Source organism: Rhamphochromis longiceps, linkage group LG10 (genome assembly GCF_057381845.1).
Source record: "Rhamphochromis longiceps isolate RC_006_pf linkage group LG10, R_longiceps_female_GT1.1, whole genome shotgun sequence".
NCBI lineage: Eukaryota > Metazoa > Chordata > Actinopteri > Cichliformes > Cichlidae > Rhamphochromis > Rhamphochromis longiceps.
Window position 1 is genome coordinate 16,993,084 of NC_140566.1, and position 20,667 is coordinate 17,013,750.

Below are 20,667 nucleotides of genomic sequence, written 5' to 3' on the forward strand. Positions count from 1 at the left end.
GGCAGTGTAGGGTTTTTTTTAATCTAAGCTTTAATCACAAAATCACCTTTATAATCTCTACCATCTCTGCCTTCTCACTCATAGCACACTGCCCAAACCATTTCCAAGACACACACATGCACTGAACAGAAAGCCACAGCCTTGCGTGCCATCATAAATGAGTCTTATCTTTATACAGACATGATGAGTTTACTCTCTAGGGTGAGCCAAGTCTGTTGACCTTTGCCTGGATCTTGGTCTGGGATAGGCCTGAAGCAGAAAGCCTCACGTGATGTGGTCTCCATCTTAGCAGGTGTGTCCGGGTAGAGGAGGAATCCTAAAAAGGGTGAAATGTAGACTGTTGACTCTTGTTCCCCTTTTTTAAACCCACTACTTTGGAGTGATTCCAGTTAGCACAGAACATGTAGCCCAACGCTGTTCACAGTTTCTGAAATCTTTCCAGTTAGGTCTCTTTTTCACAGCTTGTTTACTTTGCATATAAATTCTATAAAATATGCGTAATGGCAGTGACAATTAATCATTCACACAGACCTGATTTTTGTGACAACAAAACAAAGTTTTATTTCTGTCTGTTTATTTAGTGATGTGCACCGAGATTAAAGCGAGATCAGAAATAATGACGGTAATTTTGAATCCTTTTGTTATTTCTTGACTAGGACATTGTTTCTATTTCTGTTTTACTCTTTTCAGTGTTTGAACTTTCTTTCATTTTTGAAAAAAACGATGCAATGTTTTACTGTATTTCTTTCTTTGATCCCACTGGGAGCCGTGAAACTAATGGAGTTATTTGTGCAAGGGGAGGGAGGGAGGGTGGTGTGGGGGGTGATGAGTGCAGTGGTGGGAACAGAGCTTTGCTGACTGATACCTCCATGTTAACCCTGGAAAGACTTGAGAACATTTCCCAGCTTTCATTTTCATCTTCGTTCCCATTTGTGAAGCCTAAGATTCACTCTGTAATTTTAACTTTCTTCACCAGATGCAGAGGGTTTTTGTTTTTAGAAATTAGTTTTGTCATGCCGCTCTCTCCCTTTAAAAAAAAAAAAAACATTCGAAAAACAAAAAGAAGCACCACGAGATTCAGAGGTTCGGTAGACCTTGTACCGAGACATACTCAGTATGTGGGTTAGGAGAACAACGGATAAAAATTGGGGGAAATTGGATAAAAAGGATAAAAAAAATAACACTCACATACTGAAAATGCACAACATAGTGGTAAAAGTCTCAGACAAATAGGGTTTAAAATGACATCTTCCGCCAACACCTCAGATTATTGTTGTCATATATTATAGTAAGTGATTTGCAAGCTTGTGAGGAATTTACAATAAACAAAAAAATACCTTAAAAAGGATTGCATCACTTAAGAGTTTTTCCATAAATATAAGACTACCTGCTGAAAAGTGCAGGCTCAAACAAGCCCTCTAATGTGAAAAAAGTAATGCTGGATTCATGTCAAAGACGCAGGGAACATTGCTGAGTTCTAGCCAAATGCCCCAGGGTAACTACTGAATGGGAAACTTGTCATTTTCTCTTCCCCCCTTCTTTTTTCCCATTCCTTTCTTGGCTTGGTGTGTCACTTAACACTGCTGTGGTCAAATTTATTTTGCCATCATCACACTTGGTACTGTGCAGCCACCCTTGCAAGACATTTAAACGCATTAACTTTGGAAACAAGGCTTAGCTCGGCACTTCTAGCTTACGGGTGGTGATATTTTATGCCTGTCTGTCAGCAAGACAAACTACCAAGTCAAGCTTGGTGGACAGGTGAAGCGAATCCAGATCACTTTTATTTTAAATTCAAAAACAGATCGTTGGCTTTAGTGGAGAATGGAGTCTCTGGCCAACTTTCTAGTTTACTTATTACCTAGTTGAATCAGTTTTTAAAAAATGGTCATCCAGCCTTTATTTTAATAATATTACTTATAAAAATTCTCATTTTGGAGCATATTCCCTTTTAAACCTGTCTGACTGAACTCACGGACCAAAGTTTCAGCATTCTGGTACTTCATCTGCTTTATTGTCCCAGCTGGTTACTGCTCTATCTGCCAGCCACCGGTGAACAACAGAACACCATGACTACTGCAGTAAACAAGCTTTAAGAAGCTCTTTGTATAAGCGGGCACACAAACACTCACAGTGCAGAGAAATATAGGAAGTAGAGGGTAACACGGCAGAAAGCTTATGTGTTTTTTTAAAGGAAGGTAAGCATTACAGTCACAATGCCCTCCATTTTAAATTTCATAGTTATTATTCTTGGATTTGGTAGTTTTTTTTTTAAAATTAAATTCTGATAGTTTTTTTGTCTTACTTTTTAATGCATCTTTTCTAAAACTTTTTTAGGAGCAGACACCAAAGATTTAGAACATCGGGTGATGCCAGTGATCCAGGAACCAGCAGACAAAATGTTCTTTGAAAATGCCAGCCTGCAGCAACCACGTCGCCACCACGAATTCTTTCTGCGCAGTAGACCCTACAGGGGCGAACCACCAACAGTGGCAGGTAAAGTCCTGCTGCTCCTTCATACCAGCAACAGATAAAGTTACTTATGCTCTCAAATCCTCCACTGTCAGCTTTAATCATCTAAATTAGTGTTTGTAAAAAAAGCTCAGTGGCAAAGGAAAAAAAGAAAGAAAGTTCAAACACTGAAAAGAGTAAAACAGAAATAGAAACAATGTCCTAGTCAAGAAATAACAAAAGGATTCAAAATTACCGTCATTATTTCTGATCTCGCTTTAATCTCGGTGCACATCACTAAATAAACAGACAGAAATAAAACTTTGTTTTGTTGTCACAAAAATCAGGTCTGTGTGAATGATTAATTGTCACTGTCATTAAGCATATTTTATAGAATTTATATGCAAAGTAAACAAGCTGTGAAAAAGAGACCTAACTGGAAAGATTTCAGAAACTGTGAAACTTGTAAAATATGTGTACACACACACACACACACACACACACACGTAGGAAAATATTTAGTATACACATCCAGAAATGCATATACTATTATATATTGTACATATATTTATTAGTTTCAGATGTAGCCATTCTTGTGTTTTGCTTGTTTACATTATTGTATTTTGCACAACTCTGTTGCTTGTGAAGCTCGCACACAAGAATTTCACTCACATGTGCTGTACCAATGTACCTGCACATGTGATGTGACAATAAAAGTGATTTGATTTGATTTGATTTAACTGGAATCACTCCAAAGTAGTGGGTTAAAAAAGGGGAACAAGAGTCAACAGTCTACGTTTCACCCTTTTTAGGATTCCTCCTCTACCCGGACACACCTGCTAAGATGGAGACCACATCACGTGAGGCTTTCTGCTTCAGGCCTATCCCAGACCAAGATCCAGGCAAAGGTCAACAGACTTGGCTCACCCTAGAGAGTAAACTCATCATGTCTGTATAAAGATAAGACTCATTTATGATGGCACGCAAGGCTGTGGCTTTCTGTTCAGTGCATGTGTGTGTCTTGGAAATGGTTTGGGCAGTGTGCTATGAGTGAGAAGGCAGAGATGGTAGAGATTATAAAGGTGATTTTGTGATTAAAGCTTAGATTAAAAAAAAACCCTACACTGCCATTAAACTGAAAAACACTGTAATAAAGTATTTAATACCTCAAATAGAACATAAGAAAGACCATATAAGGTTAAATGTGAAAATGCTGTTATAGACACAGAGCATCTGGAGGAGTGATATTGTTTTCTCTGCTGTGCAGTGAAATTCCTGCCACTCTTACTCACAGACACAGGATTGGATTGCCCTCAGCAGTAATTATTTGTGTATGTGTTCCCGTGTCCTTCACACAGCTCTGCGACATCCAAAGCAAATGATTTATATTCATAAGAACATTTCATCTCATTTATGTATAAAGTATTATTCTCTCAAGATTAAAATGAAAAAAGCAAATAGTGTAATACATGTAGTATGATCAAGAAAGTAAGAAAGTTTATTTATGGAAAGTGTGATTACTGTTGATGAAATTCTGCCTTTAGCAAAGTTCTGATTACCCTTCAGCAGGCTGTAACACACAACAGGAATCTCACCATTCTCCTCCTGCATCCTCATGATAAACAGGAAGAGGAAACAGACGCGAGGACAGAGAAGTGAGAGGGAATGAGCAAGAAGGCAACCGTGATCACATGTCAGCAGCAGCAAAAAACGAACAGGAAACAGCCCAGATGCAGTCTCAGTATCAGAAAGACTTCCCTCCCCCATCCTCCTGCCACAGGAGGCGGACACCTGCTTTCCCGCAGCCTGACAACATTGGCATTAACCCTGCGTTCAGGTGAGAGCAGGTTTATCATCATCACAGTGTCCTTCATGTAGGGAGCAGCTACTCTGTGTCTGCGTGCTCTGATTCTTCTGATTCACAGGATCAACTTCAGCACGGTCCAAAGAGAGACTTACCCAGGCTGGCCCATCGTGAATGTCGGGTACGGTGGAAGGCAAAGACCAGCTAAGCATGACTTCTAAGTGGCAGTGGAAATCATCTTGCATGTTTGCATACATGCATGATTAATATTAAATGTCAAAGTCATATTTAACAAATGCTTGAAATTTGTCTTGTCCCAGCATGTATTCCCAATAATCATACAGTAATAAACACAAACCAGTGGAAAAAAGCCTCAGTTTTCAGTGTGTTTGACGTATATGTGTTTGCACTAACTTCATTGTCTCTTCGTATAAATAACACTACAATTGACAGCTTACTACTCAGAACATACTTGGAAATAAAAGTTGGTTCTACCTCTCGTTTTTTTCTGGTACATTAGAGAATTACCTTTTAATGAAATAAGAGATTCATTTCCCGTCATCTTTCATATTGATGACTTCAGAAATACTTGTGCACAGTTTAAGAATCCACCCAGTGACCCATAACCGAAAGCTGATTGACCTCACTGGGCAGGACCGAGGATCAGATGGCTGAGTAAGAGCTGAGTAGCTGGTCAGGGACTTCATCTGCTCTGCACTACCCGACTCACTGGACCCTCTACAGTTTGCATACCGCCACAACAGGTCCACTGATGATGCCATAGCCCTGACACTACACACTGCCCTGTCACACCTGGAGAAGAGAGACACGTATGTGAGGATGCTGTTTGTAGATTACAGCTCAGCATTCAATACCATCGTTCCCTCGAAGCTGGACAGGAAACTGCAGGATCTAGGACTGAGCAGCTCCCTCTGCAGCTGGATCCTTAGCTTCCTGTCTGACAGACGCCAGGTGGTCAGACTGGGCAGCATCACCTCATCCCCCATCACACTGAACACTGGTGCTCCACAGGGGTGTGTACTGAGCCCTCTCCTGTACTCACTCTACACCTACGACTGCACAGCCACTAACAGCTCCAACATCATTGTGAAGTTTGCGGACGACACTACAGTGGTGGGTCTTATCACCAACGGTGATGAGACGGCTTACAGGGAGGAGGTCAGCGCCCTGACCCACTGGTGTCAAGACAACCATCTCACCCTCAACGTCGCAAAGACAAAGGAGTTGATAGTGGACTTCCGGAGGTGCAGAGAAGTACACACCCCCATCACCATCAACGGCGCTGCTGTGGAGAGAGTGAGCAGCTTCTGGTTCCTTGGAGTACACCTGGCTGAGGATCTTACGTGGTCAGTACACACAAACAAAACAGTGAAGAAGGCGCAGCAGCGCCTCTTCTTTCTCAGGAGACTGAAAAGATTCGGCATGAGCCCCCGCATCCTCAGGACCTTCTATCACTGTGCCATTGAGAGCATCCTCACTGGATGCATCACCACCTGGTATGGCAACAGCACCGCCTACAACTGCAAAGCTCTCCAGCGAGTAGTGCAGTGCTCTGAACGGATAATTGGAGGTGAGCTTCCCTCCCTCCAAGACATCTACAGGAAGCGCTGCCTGAGGAAAGCGGGGAGGATCATCAAGGACTCCAGTCACCCCAGCCATAAACTGTTCAGACTGCTTCCATCAGGAAGGAGGTTCTGCAGCATCCGGTCCCGTACCAGCAGACTGAGAGACAGCTTCTTCCACCAGGCCATCAGACTGCTGAACACGTCATAGACACCTCAGCTTCACTACTGGAACTTCAACATTATGCACTCCACACTGTATATAAATGCCACTTGTTTTGCACATATTCAACTCTGTATATTTTATATATTTTATTATTATTATTATTTTTTTTTTTTTTTTTTTTTTTTTTTTTACTATTTAATTTGTAAAAATGTGTATACACACACACACACACACACACACACACACACACACACACACACACACACACACGTAGGAAAATATTTAGTATACACATCCAGAAATGCATACACTATTATATATTGTACATATATTTATTAGTTTCAGGTTGGCCATTCTTGTATTTTGCTCGTTTGTGTTGTTGTGTTTGCACATCTCTGTTGCTTGTGGGGCTCGCACACAAGAATTTCACTCGCATGTGCTGTGCCAGTGTGCCTGCACATGTGATGTGACAAGAAAAGTGATTTGATTTGATTTTGATTTGATTTGAGTAAGCATTTGATTCAAATTCCTGAGTTGCATGTATATGGAAAAAGGAGTAAATGTGTTTGAATACTGAGTTTTCTTCCCTCAAGTATAAATCTTGCACAACACATCATTACCAACTCTGAAAACAGGGGTCACATGAGGCTACACTGGAAAACTACCCAACTTGGGAAATCTTAAACATGTTGCAACACTTTGACAAACAGTAACACCTTAGATTTCAAAACAATGACGAATTTTATTGTTTATGATATAATCTGATTTACATTTTTTAAAAAGAAATGGGACTGACAATGTGCTCTTAAACTTATGCTTTTTTAAAAACAAAACAAAACTGCAAACTCATTTTACATTGTGAGTCACATATAGCCTTTGACATTGAGTGGGCCGGACCAGCGAAACTTCCCTTTCTGTCAGTGAAAAGAAGTTTAACTACACATTTAATCCCTGGAATATCTTAATATCAGAAAAAGAAATGCAGTTTTGTTTGTCTCAGTTTATCTACATGATAAACAACATTCTGTAGTAAATGGGGAAAAAAGTCTGTTGGGACTTAAATTGCAAGAAATAAAATTTGAATTGTATATGTGGGGTAATAATATTTATGATAACTGTATAAAAATACAGTTCCGATTTCCCAAAGCAATCCAATTGGACTCTTAAGCAGTGATTCTGGCTGCTGGCGCTCATGTTTGACATGATGGATGTAAGTCTCATTTGGCTGGACACCACCCGTATTGTAATTTTTTCGCTAGAATAAAGAGTTGTAAAAAAAAAAAAACCCCAACAAAACACAACAACCCTACTTTGTCATTCCTGAGACTTCCCTGAGAAGAACTGAATATGACAGCCACAGGCAGAGTCCTGATTACCATACAGTACAATCTGAAGAATATCAGCATACAAAAAAGTAACCTTTCACACAAACAGTTATCCAAGTCACACACTCATTCACTGTCCTCCTTTGAAAGCCTTCAGCTGTGCTTTGAACCATCCGTCAGTCTTGCAGTACCGCTGAAGTGCAGCCACATGCTTCATCTCCGGTCCCGGTGCCTGCTCCTGTCTCCGTGCCTGCGGTCATCCCACTCTCGGCCTCTGTCCCGGTCATCTCTCCTTCCTCTGTTGCCCCACTCTTCTGTTCTGTGTCGGTCCCGATCCTCTCTGGCTCTCCCGCTTGGTCTGTCCCACTCCCTCCCTCCACCACCACCACCTCGTTCCTGCACCGGGTCTACCCCGAGATTGATGGGTTTACGGAAAGGCCTGTCCCTGCCGCCGAACCGCAGCTGTCCGGATTCCTTTTTCCCTCCAAGCCCGCCGCCGAGCCGCCGCGGCACCCATCCTTTAAGAGTCCTCTCTTGCTCAAAATCCACGAACACTTCATGCTGGTCGACCACCAGCTTGTTAGCTGTCCCGACCACAGATCGCTCCTCTTTGTACTCAATGAAGGCATATCTTTTGGAGAAACCCGTGACAATGTCCCGGACCAGCCGGAGCCGCTGGATGTCTCCGTACTTAGAGAACACTTTGTGTAGTTTATATGAAGTAAGGTTTATTATAATAATAAATAATACTTTTTATAAAAATAAAAAGTTTATAAATAAAACTTTTTATTCATTGCACAATACTGTCACTTTTTAAAAAAAAATAATAATTTTATATAATTACACCATAATCAATAGCATAGATAGTGACAGATTAAAGGCAATAGCATTGTTGTGTTATTAAGCCATTGGTCTAGCATGTGCAACCAGGACACCGATTCCTTGATTCTACAAATCATTCTTCCATAATTCTTTTTGACAGTGCTGGTGGAAAGTGCCTTAAAACTTTTACAGATGTTAGACTGAATCGGACATTGCTAGAAAAAATATTAGAGCCCAACCTGATTCCCTCACTGTGAGAGTCACAGCATCCTGTCAGTGTATGCACTCCCTGATTAATATGGCAAGGAATGACTTATTTGAATGCCGCTTTTTTCACATCTCTGTAGGCCAGTCTTTTTAGCTACACCACAGAACTCTCAAATGTGCATTTATCTTGTACACAAAACCCTCACAGCTATACCATACCATCGACAGTCAGCTGTGGACACTCTCTTTCAGCATTTGGTTGCTGTGCACTACGTTTCATTTGGAGTCATGAGGGACATGTCTCTATTTCTATGTCCAGGACCAAAATATGTTGGTTGTAACAAGCGGTTATTTGAGTTACTGTTGCCTAATAAAATGGGTGGTAAGTGTATAAAATTATCTAAAAAGACTGAATGTCAAATGCTATCCAAGTTACAGGTGCCTGAACACTCTTGGGACAATGCATTACAAAAACATTCTTTAATAAAACACTGAAACCACAACAGCTTCTGCTCCACGGTGAATAACTTCTTACAAAAATTGTGAACATGCTTCACTTCATTTTTCTGTACAGTTCCATCTGATACACATGGTACAGTATCAAAAGGGTTTGGAAAGGTGAAACAAATTCTTCTATGTAGTTTATTTAAAAAAGAACTTTTGCTGCGTAGATGCATCTAGTCTTGTTGTTCTAACAGCATAAAAATTATACATAAAGGTTGAGCAGGTGTGCTCTTTAGCTCTGCTCCAGATTCATCATTTTCTGAAAGCCTTTACATATCCGCCACACTCCATTTATAGGCCGCTTCCTGCACAGCCTTTTTATCCTCTGGTAGCGTTTCTGTTCAAAACCATTTGACCTGCAAGACACAAATAAAATAACCCTATTAATTATGATACGACAAGCTAAAAGGCCAAAGACAATCCATTCAATTAGGCGCAAATTTAATATAGACGTGGAAAAAAATGATCACAATTTCTTTACCATTAATGTGCAAAATGACAAACTGATGTGTGTATTAAAAACATTCAATATTAAACTACAGTTCTGTCCTCAACAGTTTTCCTCTGTCACCGATGCACAAACTCTACCTGTCAACTCCGTCCCAGCGGTACCCCGGTGGAATATTGAACCGGTTTGGAGGTGGAGCAGGGCCTTTATATCGAGGTTTCTCTACAAAAAATCAAAACAAACATACAAATAAATAAAAATACAAACAGTAGCAAAAACAAAACTGCTGCTATTTAAAAGCTTCTTACAAGGATTGACCTGGTGAAATAAAATAAAGTCATAAATAAAATAAAACATATGTAATGTTAAACATCTTGTGTTTTTGTGCCACGGTCCTTTTTACGCCTGAGCATTGCAGCCATAGGATCGCCTTCTCTTTCCTGTTCTCTCAACATGCGGTCAAGATCCTCAAGTGGCTTAAGGGCTTCGCGCAGCGCTTCCTTAAGTTTCTGGTGATGCATCTGGATCTGTGCCAACCTATACATACATTTTAACATAAACCATTGAACCACTTTTATAATTTTTTATGTGGATATAATCACATAAACTGTGATATTTGAAATGATCATGCACATTTACCTTTTTCCCCACTGAGCGTATTTCTTGTCTGTTGCCGCTTTTTCACCAGCTTTCTTTTTCTGTTCATTTCTCTCTGAATCCAGATCCCTGCTTTTGCCACTTTTGTCTCTGAAAATCGTCTGAGCGTTACGCGATTCATCTGGTCAAAGGGGATGAATGGGTAAGTATGTAGAAACTTCATTATTTAATTTTAGGACTAAATAAAATACGACAATATAGATGATAAGCTGAAATGAGATGCAAAGCTGTATGAAGCTCTTCAATCAATGGGTGTAAAAAAATCTTAAGAGAGAAAAGTTGATGAAACCTTCAAGTGGCTGATTGTGTTTTTCTCTGCGTCTGTTCTCCTTTTGCTCTTTCCTTAGAATGTCCACAGAAACCAGGCCTGCCTTTCCACCAGATAGCATCCTTTGGCCCTGGTTATAAAAAAAAAAAAAAAAGACAATTGAAAAATATAACATTTGAGTGAAATCAGATTTGACATTAATCTTTGTTCCAACACAGTCTGCTTACCTGTGACTGGCCTGGCCTACGAGGTGGTGACAAATCTCCATCCGAGTCCCTTCCACTCGGTGGCTGCCCCCTGGGTGGAGACTGGTCAGAGTCTGAGCCCCGTTTAGTTTTTGAGGGCCTCCTTGGGGGAGATTGGTCGGAGTCTGAGGCGTTTCCCTTCAGGGGCCTTTTCCTCGGGGGAGACGGATCCGAGTCTGAATCATGTCTATTCTGACCCTTCTTAGCCACCGCTGACCGATGAGGATCCGGTGAGCGTTTTTTACTTAACAAGGATGAGCTGAGCTTGCTTTTGTTGGAGGCTGAATCTGACAAAGACACAGTTAATTTGTTAATTTTCATTTTGTAATGCCTTTTGAACAAAAATTAAAGATTTATTATTAGATCAAGCTATGTCTTTAAAATAAATTTCAATTCAAAACTCATGTTAAATGGGTCTCTGCTTTTTACTTTTATTCATATGCCACACCAGATTCCACTTTACAATTTAAATGGATCACTCACCTTTACTTTGCATTTTTTCTGACTTTCCTGAACACTGTCTTGGTGGTGACAAGTCTGGGGAGTCATGGCGTCTTCTCCTGGGAGGAGAGACATCTGGAGAGTCGTGACGTCTTCTCTTGGGAGGAGAGACATCTGGAGAGTTGTGATGTCTAGTCCTGGGAGGAGAGACATCTGGAGAGTCATGACGTCTTCTCCTGGGAGGAGAGACATCAGGAGAGTCGTGACGTCTTCTCTTGGGAGGAGAGACATCTGGAGAGTTGTGATGTCTAGTCCTGGGAGGAGAGACATCTGGAGAGTCATGACGTCTTCTCCTGGGAGGAGAGACATCTGGAGAGTCGTGAGGTCTAGTCCTGTGAGGAGAGACATCAGGAGAGTCGTGACGTCTTCTCCTGGGAGGAGAGACATCTGGAGAGTCGTGAGGTCTAGTCCTGTGAGGAGAGACATCTGGAGAGTCATGACGTCTTCTCTTGGGAGGAGAGACAACAGGAGAGTCGTGACGTCTTCTCTTGGGAGGAGAGACATCTGGAGAGTCATGAGGTCTAGTCCTGGGAGGAGAGACATCTGGAGAGTCATGACGTCTTCTCCTGGGAGGAGAGACATCTGGAGAGTCGTGAGGTCTAGTCCTGGGAGGAGAGACATCTGGAGAGTCATGACGTCTTCTCCTGGGAGGAGAGACATCTGGAGAGTCGTGAGGTCTAGTCCTGGGAGGAGAGACATCTGGAGAGTCGTGGCGTCTTCTCTTGGGAGGAGAGACATCTGGAGAGTCGTGAGGTCTAGTCCTGGGAGGAGAGACATCTGGAGAGTCATGACGTCTTCTCCTGGGAGGAGAGACATCTGGAGAGTCGTGAGGTCTAGTCCTGGGAGGAGAGACATCAGGAGAGTCGTGACGTCTTGTCCTGTGAGGAGAGACATCCGGAGAGTACTTCCGACTTCTCTTTGGTGGAGAGATGTCTGGAGAGTCATGCCGGGTCTTTTTGACAGGAGAATCCTGTCCTCTTCTCTTTGAAGACAACTCTGGTGAGTCATGTCGACCTCTGCTTAATGAGCCAGCCTCTGTATTTTGATGTTCTTTTCCATTTCCTTCCTCTGTGTCATCATTTTGATTCACTTTTAGGAGAGGAAGTAAAACTATAGTAAACAACAGTCTTAACTTAATATTGCACAAATCCCCCCCTACTTCTGTGACTTCTTATTTACCTCCAATTGCTTTCCATCTGTTGCTGGTCCTAAAAACTTCCATCTGTTTCACTTCCTCAGGTCGATCATCAATCACCTCAGCAATCTGAACAGTTAACAAGAGATTAAGTTTTAAAACAGAACTTGTTGACATAACAAAATTACCCAAACTACAAGCATACCCATTTAATACAATAGATTAGATTTCAGCATTAAGTAAATGGCCTGTATTTGTATAGCGCTTTACTTAGTCCCTAAGGACCCCAAAGCACTTTACACGTTCAGTCATCCACCCATTCACACACACTGGTGATGGCAAGCTAAATTGTAGCCACAGCCGCCCTGAGGCGCACTGACAGAGGCGAGGCTGCCGGTGTTCCAGATCTACTGGCGTTTAGATCAACTGGCGTTAGTCGAACAGATGTGTGGCAGACTTCCGTTTCAGGAGCTGCTACCTACAGACTAGCAAAAAAACGCCAAATGTGTCATCTGTGACACTTGTGAGGTTATCTCAAACACACTCCGTCAGTCTTGATGCTGTTGAACAACAAAATGTTTAAAAATGTGGCGAGTTTACCTAGGGTTATCCTCATGCGCGACGCGATCGCGAAAACAGCAAACAATTAACACCATGCCGATGTTGTTCACAGGACAACAAGAGTAAACGATCGGGAGACTCTTGTTGTCGTTATCGTTCCCCTCACACGGTTTGTTTCTCCGAATTCAGCGTTTTTGCTTCACAACTAAAGCGAGCAGTTTACTTTGTGTGCACTAACATGGACTCGAGTCAACCAGTGCCACCACTGGCCAAGTGCCACAGCCTACAGCCAGATCAACTTGTGACACACATCTGCACCACGTCTGAATTCGTTTCATGCACAATACATTTGTACCTTTCAATTGTGTCTGTTTGTGCGTCATGCAAATAAACCTTTGAAATGAATGAAATGACACTAATATTTCACTAGTTTTGTAACATCACATGTCGTTACCGTAGTCTGTGTCTTTTCTCTGCGAACAAACATTTTAGAGTTGGTTGTTATATACAGTCTGTATAAGTGTGGTTAATCTAATAAACATTTGTAAGGAGATGGCAGTTACTGTGAATGTACAGCAGTTACACAGTGATTAGTAATAAACAGTCAGACAATGACCCTGACTTTCTCATTCAGTCTTGTAAATTGAATGCACCTTCTGTGGAAAGTGGTACCACACAGTGTGTGTGGACTTCCCCTGTGCAGAAGGCGACTACAAATGTTGTGCATGTTAAATAAACAGAAAAAAGTGATCCCTGTTGTCTTTGCTTACTGATTGTTTTCAGTGTTGACAAGCCACATTGCTGCCATTGCATCTTTCAACATGTTTGTGGGTAGATTTGGATGTACCAGGGGTAAGTGCAGCCACTCAGCCTCTACTCAATGTCATCATAGCAAGTTAATCTAGTAGTAGGCTATGGTAGGCTTGGTACTTGGCCACAGGTGGCAGCAGTGGACTGACCTCCATTTGAAACTGCTCCAGCTGCTGTGTGATAGTGGATCTGCTACAAATTGAAGATCATATGGAAGTTTTGGAAATTAACCCTTGTATTATGTTGAAAAACAAAAAAGTGACATTGATTTTGTTGCGGGTCATTTTGACCCATACTGTGTAAATCCACTCAGAATTGTCAAGAAACTGCAATAAAACAATAGCACCTTTATTTTCCATCAGATAAACATGTAGAACACAGACATACAACAGTGACTTTCCATAACTATTTTAGGAACAATTTGGTTTTTCGTTCTTACAAACACGTATTTTGAACTTGCCCAACGTTCTCAGTTTTTCAATGCTCAACATTTTCGATTTTGTCCACATGATGGACAGAATGTAACTGTGTGCTTTCTGCAGATGTACTTCTTGTATTTCTCACAAAAAGTGCTTGTTTTCAAACAGGAATCTTCCTAACTAAGATTTAAAACAAAAGATTTCTACGTCTCCTCCAGTCTCACAAACAGAACCAATCGACACACCTGAGTCACTGACTTTCTTATATCCACTCACTCTCACTGGCTCTGTTTATTACTAATCACTGTGTAACTGCTGTAAATTCACAGTAACTGCCATCTCCTTACAAATCTTCATTGGATTAACCACACTTATACAGACTGTATATAACTACCAACTCTCCAGCCATGTTGATGGATTGCCTATATTGGCTGGAAATATTAATTTCCAGAGAAAGGACACAGACAGACGATGCTTACAGGATGTGATGTGACAACACTAATGAAATATTGACGTGTCATATTTGTCCAAGGCGTATTTCATTGTTATGGAAAAAGAGAATATTAAAATCATGATGACCAATTGGAGCAGTGATTTCTATGACTTTGTGTATATAATTTGGAATTTTGTACAAATGTAGGCCAATAAGGAATATATGATATCATTTCATTCTTTTCAAACAGACACAATTGAAAGGTACAAATGTATTTTGCATGAAACACTGGGTTTAACAAAAACAACAACATTATCAGTACCCTCAGGTGAGGAAGTACCTTGTTCATGTGTGGTGGCAGCTGGGGACCTATGAAGCCAACACTGTTGTGAGGCATGGTGGCGATGGTGCGTGGGCTCACCACCGGCTGGGGAGATGCCTGACCAGATACGCCAGCGTTATGGTTCAAGTGGCTGTAGTCCCCAGTTTTTCCCACATCTGTGCACCTGATGACATGGAAAAAAGAATATTAACCATGACAAAGCATCAACATTATAACATTAGGTTATAATAATACATTTTCTACAAGAAAAGTGAGAATAAACATGTCTACATTATTAAATAATGATGGGAAAAGTTCTACTGAAGGAATAAGCCTAGAATGTTTAAAAATACCGATGTTTACTCACTTGATGTAGAAGAGGACATAGGCCTGCTGGTTGAGAACAGTGCTAATGTCACTGACTGACACGGACGAGTCATTCATCTGAAACCACTGCTCATTGCTGGCCTGTGAGACAGAATGAGAGAGATGTGACACAGCAGATTCAGTTTCTGAATTGAATTTGAGCTAAAAAGAAGAATTTTATGGTTATATAGGGGTCTTTTTTTTCTTTCTTTCAATGCATACAAAGTAGTTTTCTGCTGAAATGTGTTGTTTATGGTGTTTGTTTGTTTGTACTACGCAACAGCAGCATTCAAACAGATTCGGGCACAGCCAGTACCTTAATATAGCAGAAATAGTGTCCAGTATGACAACTCAATCCAGAGTGAACCAGCACAGCATACAGCCTGTAGAGCTGGGGCTCCCCGTGGGACTGCGACATGAAGGGCCGCAGATCCAGATGCTCCAAATACTTCACATCCTGATGACCACCAAACAAAAAAATTCAAACATTACATGCAAATATCCTGTTTTATAATAAAACAAAGCATCTGTCATGTATCTTTATGACTTAAGCAGACACTATTGGCCATTTGCCTTTGTGATTTTGCCTCCACTGAAGTCTGCAAAGCGTTTGAGTGAGATGGTGAGCACATTGGCGCTGCGATGGATTGTAAATCTTTTTGAGGCCGTTACCATTTTGTTGCACCTGAAGGAAACAAACATTCAGCTTGTTGACAAAAATCACACCTAAACACTAAAACTCATCATGGTTTGGCATCTCTTTGACTTACTTGGTGCATTTATAAGCATTTTCGCCACCCAGCTGTTCTGGCTTGACAAACTGCTCCAGAGCTTTGGAGACATTTGGAGCAGTCTATATGAACAGAGAGAGAGAGGAAAAACCTCACACTCCATAATGCAGAGAATACATAGTAGCAACGTCACTTTGAATGTTGTCCAATTACCTTAATTTCCAGAGTGATATCCAGAAAAGGGTCAAATGTATCTGAGACAGCTTTGCAGTTTAAACATTTAACTGAAACAGAAATCAGTGCTATGAGTATCACACAAGCTGTAAGACATAAAAAGACAAATAAAAGAAAAATAAATCAAACCTTAAAAAACAGTGACTTACCTCTGGATCTTAGGTACCCGCCAAACACTTGATGGATGAAAGAGGTTGCCTGCGTTTGCCTGTCCAATCTATAATAAAAAGATAAAGCACAAAAGTTAACTAATAAGGACAGTGCAACAATTAACTGACTGACCATTTATTTTTTAGCATTTTGGAACCAGACAATCACTTTACAGTATTCAAGTAGCAGAAAAGACAATAGGAGGAATTGGAGCACGATTAATTACTTAAGAGGCCATCTGCTGCTACACGGGAAGAATTGATTTGATGAGAATTGACACTTTAGGTTCTTAAAAAAATAAATGAATTAATAAATTATTTTTAGGAGTCTAACAAGAAGCACAACACTCAGCCCAGTGCATCTGTTAAACGTGTAGTTTTGGTTAAATGTGCACATAGACTTCGAAGCTCTATAGTAACACATAGAAAAACCTGGATTTTCTGAATTTTGCTGCTGCAATAATAGCACTAATGCCATTAGGGTGAATAAGAGATGACCTGAGGGGTTGAGTGCTCCTGCTCACACTGCTTACCCTGTTGCCTCAGAAGAAATCTATACTAGACACTAAGTCTGGCAGCTCTCTGCCATAATCCCAGACACCTGTTTTACTACACGTTTAAGCCGCTTCTGATCTTTTCAAGCCCTGTTACCAAAACAAGCTACCACACCCAGTGTAAGAATACTTTCTGTGTTGGAGCAGTCAAGTTCATTAAAAAACTTGATATAATAATGAGGTATTATATCAAGTGGCTTGCCTAGTATGTAAACTGAGGTGTCAGTCAGGCAAGAGACTGAGGAATCTGCATTTCTGAAAAATACTCTCAGCAATTGAAGCATTAATAGTTAAAAGGAACTAGTATAAACTGCACTTCCTGAAAAACAGGATAAAGGATTTATTTCATATTCTCCTACTGTCACGGTGTTACCTCTACGTAGCTAATTATGGATCTTACTACATAATAAAGTGCAAACACTGTCAAGCCCAAGTAAAAATATTTTTGTGTGTTTAACTTGTTTAGAATGCATGCAATGTAAAATGACACTCACTTGGTTCCAGGTAAGCAGGACCTTTGCATAGCATCCACTGTGCACCGCAGGAATTCATGAGCATCTTCCTGGCTTCCATAGCAGAAGTGGTTTGCAATCCCTGTGTGAGGGGAACGAGGAAAAACAGAACCAAAAAACAAAGCAGGAGGTGAATTATTGTAAAGGATACCACAGTTAAATGCAAGTTTACACTTATTTAAAAACAGAATTCAAAATCCCTCCAGATTATTTCCCTCCAAAATTACAAAAGGTAAACAGTCACACAGCGCCTCTTATCATTAAAATATAGGTAAACACTTTGCACAGAGCACAGCAACAACAGTCATCCACTTACACCCAAGCTCATTGAGTACACCAATGGGCTTAATGACATTCCCAGAGTTGGTAAAAACCTGAATGATGTGGTTTTGCATGGTACACATCATACAGAACCCTGGCTCATGACCTGCAGCAGAGACAGAGACAAAATACTGAGTGAGTAAGGAGTGATACAATGTGAGAATCAGCGCAGGACTGCGTAACACCACTGTTGGTGAAATAAACTTACATGTTTTGGAGTGCTCCCGCGTCAGCATGTAGTTTGCTAAAGGAGGGGTGTAGCTGAGACACTGCAGGGCTGAGTTGAGGAAGCAGGTGTTCCCCATGTTCTGGAGGCCTGCACCAATGAGGTGAACCTGGGCCCAATTTAGGCTGAGCCGATCTGGTGAGAACAGCACCTTCTGGGGCAAGTCAATTCCATCGCCACTGCTGATCACTGACACACAGAGCCACAATTATTACTAAAAATCTGTTTCAATACATTTTAAAAAGGAGATAATTTAATGCCACCTTACTTATACAACCACACACTGGCACATGGCAAAGTCATGTCAGGACATCACAGTAATAGCTACAACTATTAACAGTTATATAATGTGATTCTGGCCACTGTGAAAAACTCCTAAACAGCCTCAGGAAGAAAGATAGGACAATTTGCCTTCTCCTTTGTTTCTGCTAAACAAGTTGGGCTGCCGGTCTTTATATAAAAACAGCAATTGCATCACGAGCTGAAGTGACTGATCATGCAAAGCTGGATGCATTACATAACTGGATGAATGAACGGAGAAGGGAAGCAGCAACACAACACCCACAAAAGCAGTTGTCAAACTTGTGTGAAAGCAGAAGCAAAAAGATTAGCTGTACGTTACTAAAACCAATTCTGACAAATATGGGTAAATAATGGCTAAAAAGTGTGGTTCCATATTTGCTAAAACTGGTTGGAAAACTATTCTGTCTGACAATAAAAATCTTCAAACAGCTTAAAAAGACATTTTGAAAAAAAGCCAGGCTTTGCTCTGACCTTGGTCCTTGGGCTGGTCCTCAGAGGAGGGTGTACTCTGAGGACCAGCCCCTTGGTCCTTGGGCTGGTCCTCAGAGGAGGGTGTACTCTGAGGACCAGCCCCTTGGTCCTTGGGCTGGTCCTCAGAGGAGGGTGTACTGTTGTACACAGCAGCTCCAGGTCCGAGTCCGGCTGACTCGTGGTCAGACTTTTCTGAAGATCTGTCAACTATGGTCATTGTTCATAGCTGCATTAGGAACATAGACACATACGTTTATGAACTGAAAACAAAACAAAACAAAAAAAACAACAACAACTCATTGTTATTTTGGAAAAAGGGAAAGGGAAAGAAAACTTAAATACTACATCAATCCTACACTGGTTAGGTAGCAGTACAGTGAGTTTGGACAACAACAACTAAATACAAAAGCCACATTAACAGATTATACCCAATTTCGCTGTGCAAAAAACTGCACAATGACAATAAAAAGCTCTAAGTCTCTTATAGCTTATAGTTAAATAACGCTATATTAAACACTGCCCTCATACCATCGCCTAAACTTTCAGCAAACAAGTATCAGAAATTGTGTTAGATTGGATGATTTGTTTACATTCAAAAACAGACTAGCATAAGTGAGAGCCAAATATTAGTTTTTGACCGTTTGTTTTTATTTGAATCATCTTGTCAGATTCCTTTTAAATAACAAACACCAGTAGACAAGAGTAACTTTCGACATCTAATTTAACTCTGTCCAACTAACAAACTTAAAATATCGACAAAAATTAGTGTTTAGAAAACTTAAGAGGGGAAATGCCAGATAACCCACTCGACCGAGGAAATTTCCAAGTCGGAAGCACGTTTACAACAGAAGCAGCTGTTCCCTCCCACCTGCTCTTACAGAGTGGCTCACATTGGCTAAATGACGGCTGCTAGGCCTTTAACACGCAGCGTCGCAAAACCTCAAGAAAACACACAAAAAACCCTGATCATATCAGACGGAGAGCAAGTTGAGAGCTTACCAGTCTTGTCCAAATCCGAGATGGAATGACGCGCACTTAAAGAAGATGCAAAAACCATGGAAACCACATAAACATATTTGTACATTAACATAAAGCTGTTGTACACACACACACACACACACACACACACACACACATATGAAGAGAGAGAGAGAGAGTATGCATAGTATGCAAACGGCTACCAAACAGCCATCATAATTCGTCATACAATGAGAACAGAACAAATCAACAATTGACAATGACTAATTAATATTAAAATCTGTAATATAATATATTGTTTGGAGTTTAGTCCGTTACTGTTACTATTTTTACCATTTCTTCTTGGAGCAACTGTAATCCACATAATTTCCTTAGGGATTAATAAAGTATTTTGATTCTGATTGTTTCAGGATGACCTGCCATTATCCAATGACACATCTGCTTACCTGTATCTTTTGCTCGTTTCTCCTCCTCTTCTTTTCTCTTTTTTCTAAACTGAGGACCTGATGGCTTTGAACTTTTCTTGTCCATCTTCCATTGGTTTTAATTTTGCACTGCAGTATGAACACCCATCCCTCAACCCAAGGATCACCACAACATGATCTAACACACCTTTCACAGATTCACTTTGTCTAGGGTGCATTTCTGAGATTTCACACAACCCAGGATTCAAATCATGAATACATAATGGACTTGGATTTACAACATTATGAATGAAATGCGCTCTATTTGGAAGCAGCCGCCCCCTCCTCCCCTTTCGGTTGTGTGTGAGACTTTAAATCATCAAACTGTAAATTTTAAATTGTTATTGATCCCTTTATCCCTAGTCCTAAAGTGTATATTTATTTTCTTACTCTTCTTATATATATTGTTTGTTTACTTGCACTGATGTAACTGGAGCTTAGTCGTCTCCTTGTTCAGTCTGACGTCACTAGCCGTGTCTGGACCTAAACTCTGCTGCAGGTCCATATATCAAACGATAACTATGGCATTACTAAGCGTTGAAAAACTGTCTAAAGTCTTTCATCTTTAATAAAATGATCAGCGTTCTGCTCTACCAGGTGTAACAATTGAGTTTAACATCCAGGCATCCATGAAAACGGAATTTATGACATTTAACGGAGTTAGAAGTTAGCAGGGAGTTAGCTCGCTAGCTTCTAT

General features: G+C 40.8%; 1 protein-coding gene and 1 pseudogene across 2 annotated transcripts; both read right to left on the minus strand.

The window, feature by feature from the left end:
• Nucleotides 1-6,521: 6,521 nt before the first annotated feature.
• Nucleotides 6,522-8,638, minus strand: LOC146660621 (U11/U12 small nuclear ribonucleoprotein 35 kDa protein-like). Its single transcript, XM_085421650.1, has 3 exons — nucleotides 8,578-8,638; nucleotides 7,524-8,078; nucleotides 6,522-7,480 (listed from the first exon to the last, which is right to left on the minus strand). The coding sequence occupies exons 1-2, from the start codon at nucleotides 8,636-8,638 to the stop codon at nucleotides 7,543-7,545; spliced, it is 597 nt and encodes a 198-aa protein (XP_085277776.1). The 3' UTR covers nucleotides 6,522-7,480; nucleotides 7,524-7,542.
• A 185-nt stretch (nucleotides 8,639-8,823) lies between these two features.
• Nucleotides 8,824-20,174, minus strand: LOC146660622 (uncharacterized; annotated as a pseudogene). The gene is made up of 21 exons (XR_014913544.1): nucleotides 19,953-20,174; nucleotides 19,528-19,562; nucleotides 18,529-18,754; nucleotides 17,737-17,943; nucleotides 17,524-17,634; nucleotides 17,190-17,289; nucleotides 16,142-16,209; nucleotides 15,972-16,042; nucleotides 15,798-15,880; nucleotides 15,601-15,712; nucleotides 15,344-15,484; nucleotides 15,029-15,129; nucleotides 14,680-14,845; nucleotides 12,161-12,245; nucleotides 10,964-12,070; nucleotides 10,463-10,767; nucleotides 10,257-10,365; nucleotides 9,950-10,088; nucleotides 9,682-9,847; nucleotides 9,451-9,530; nucleotides 8,824-9,218 (listed from the first exon to the last, which is right to left on the minus strand). The product of XR_014913544.1 is annotated as an uncharacterized LOC146660622 (transcript).
• Nucleotides 20,175-20,667: the final 493 nt, after the last annotated feature.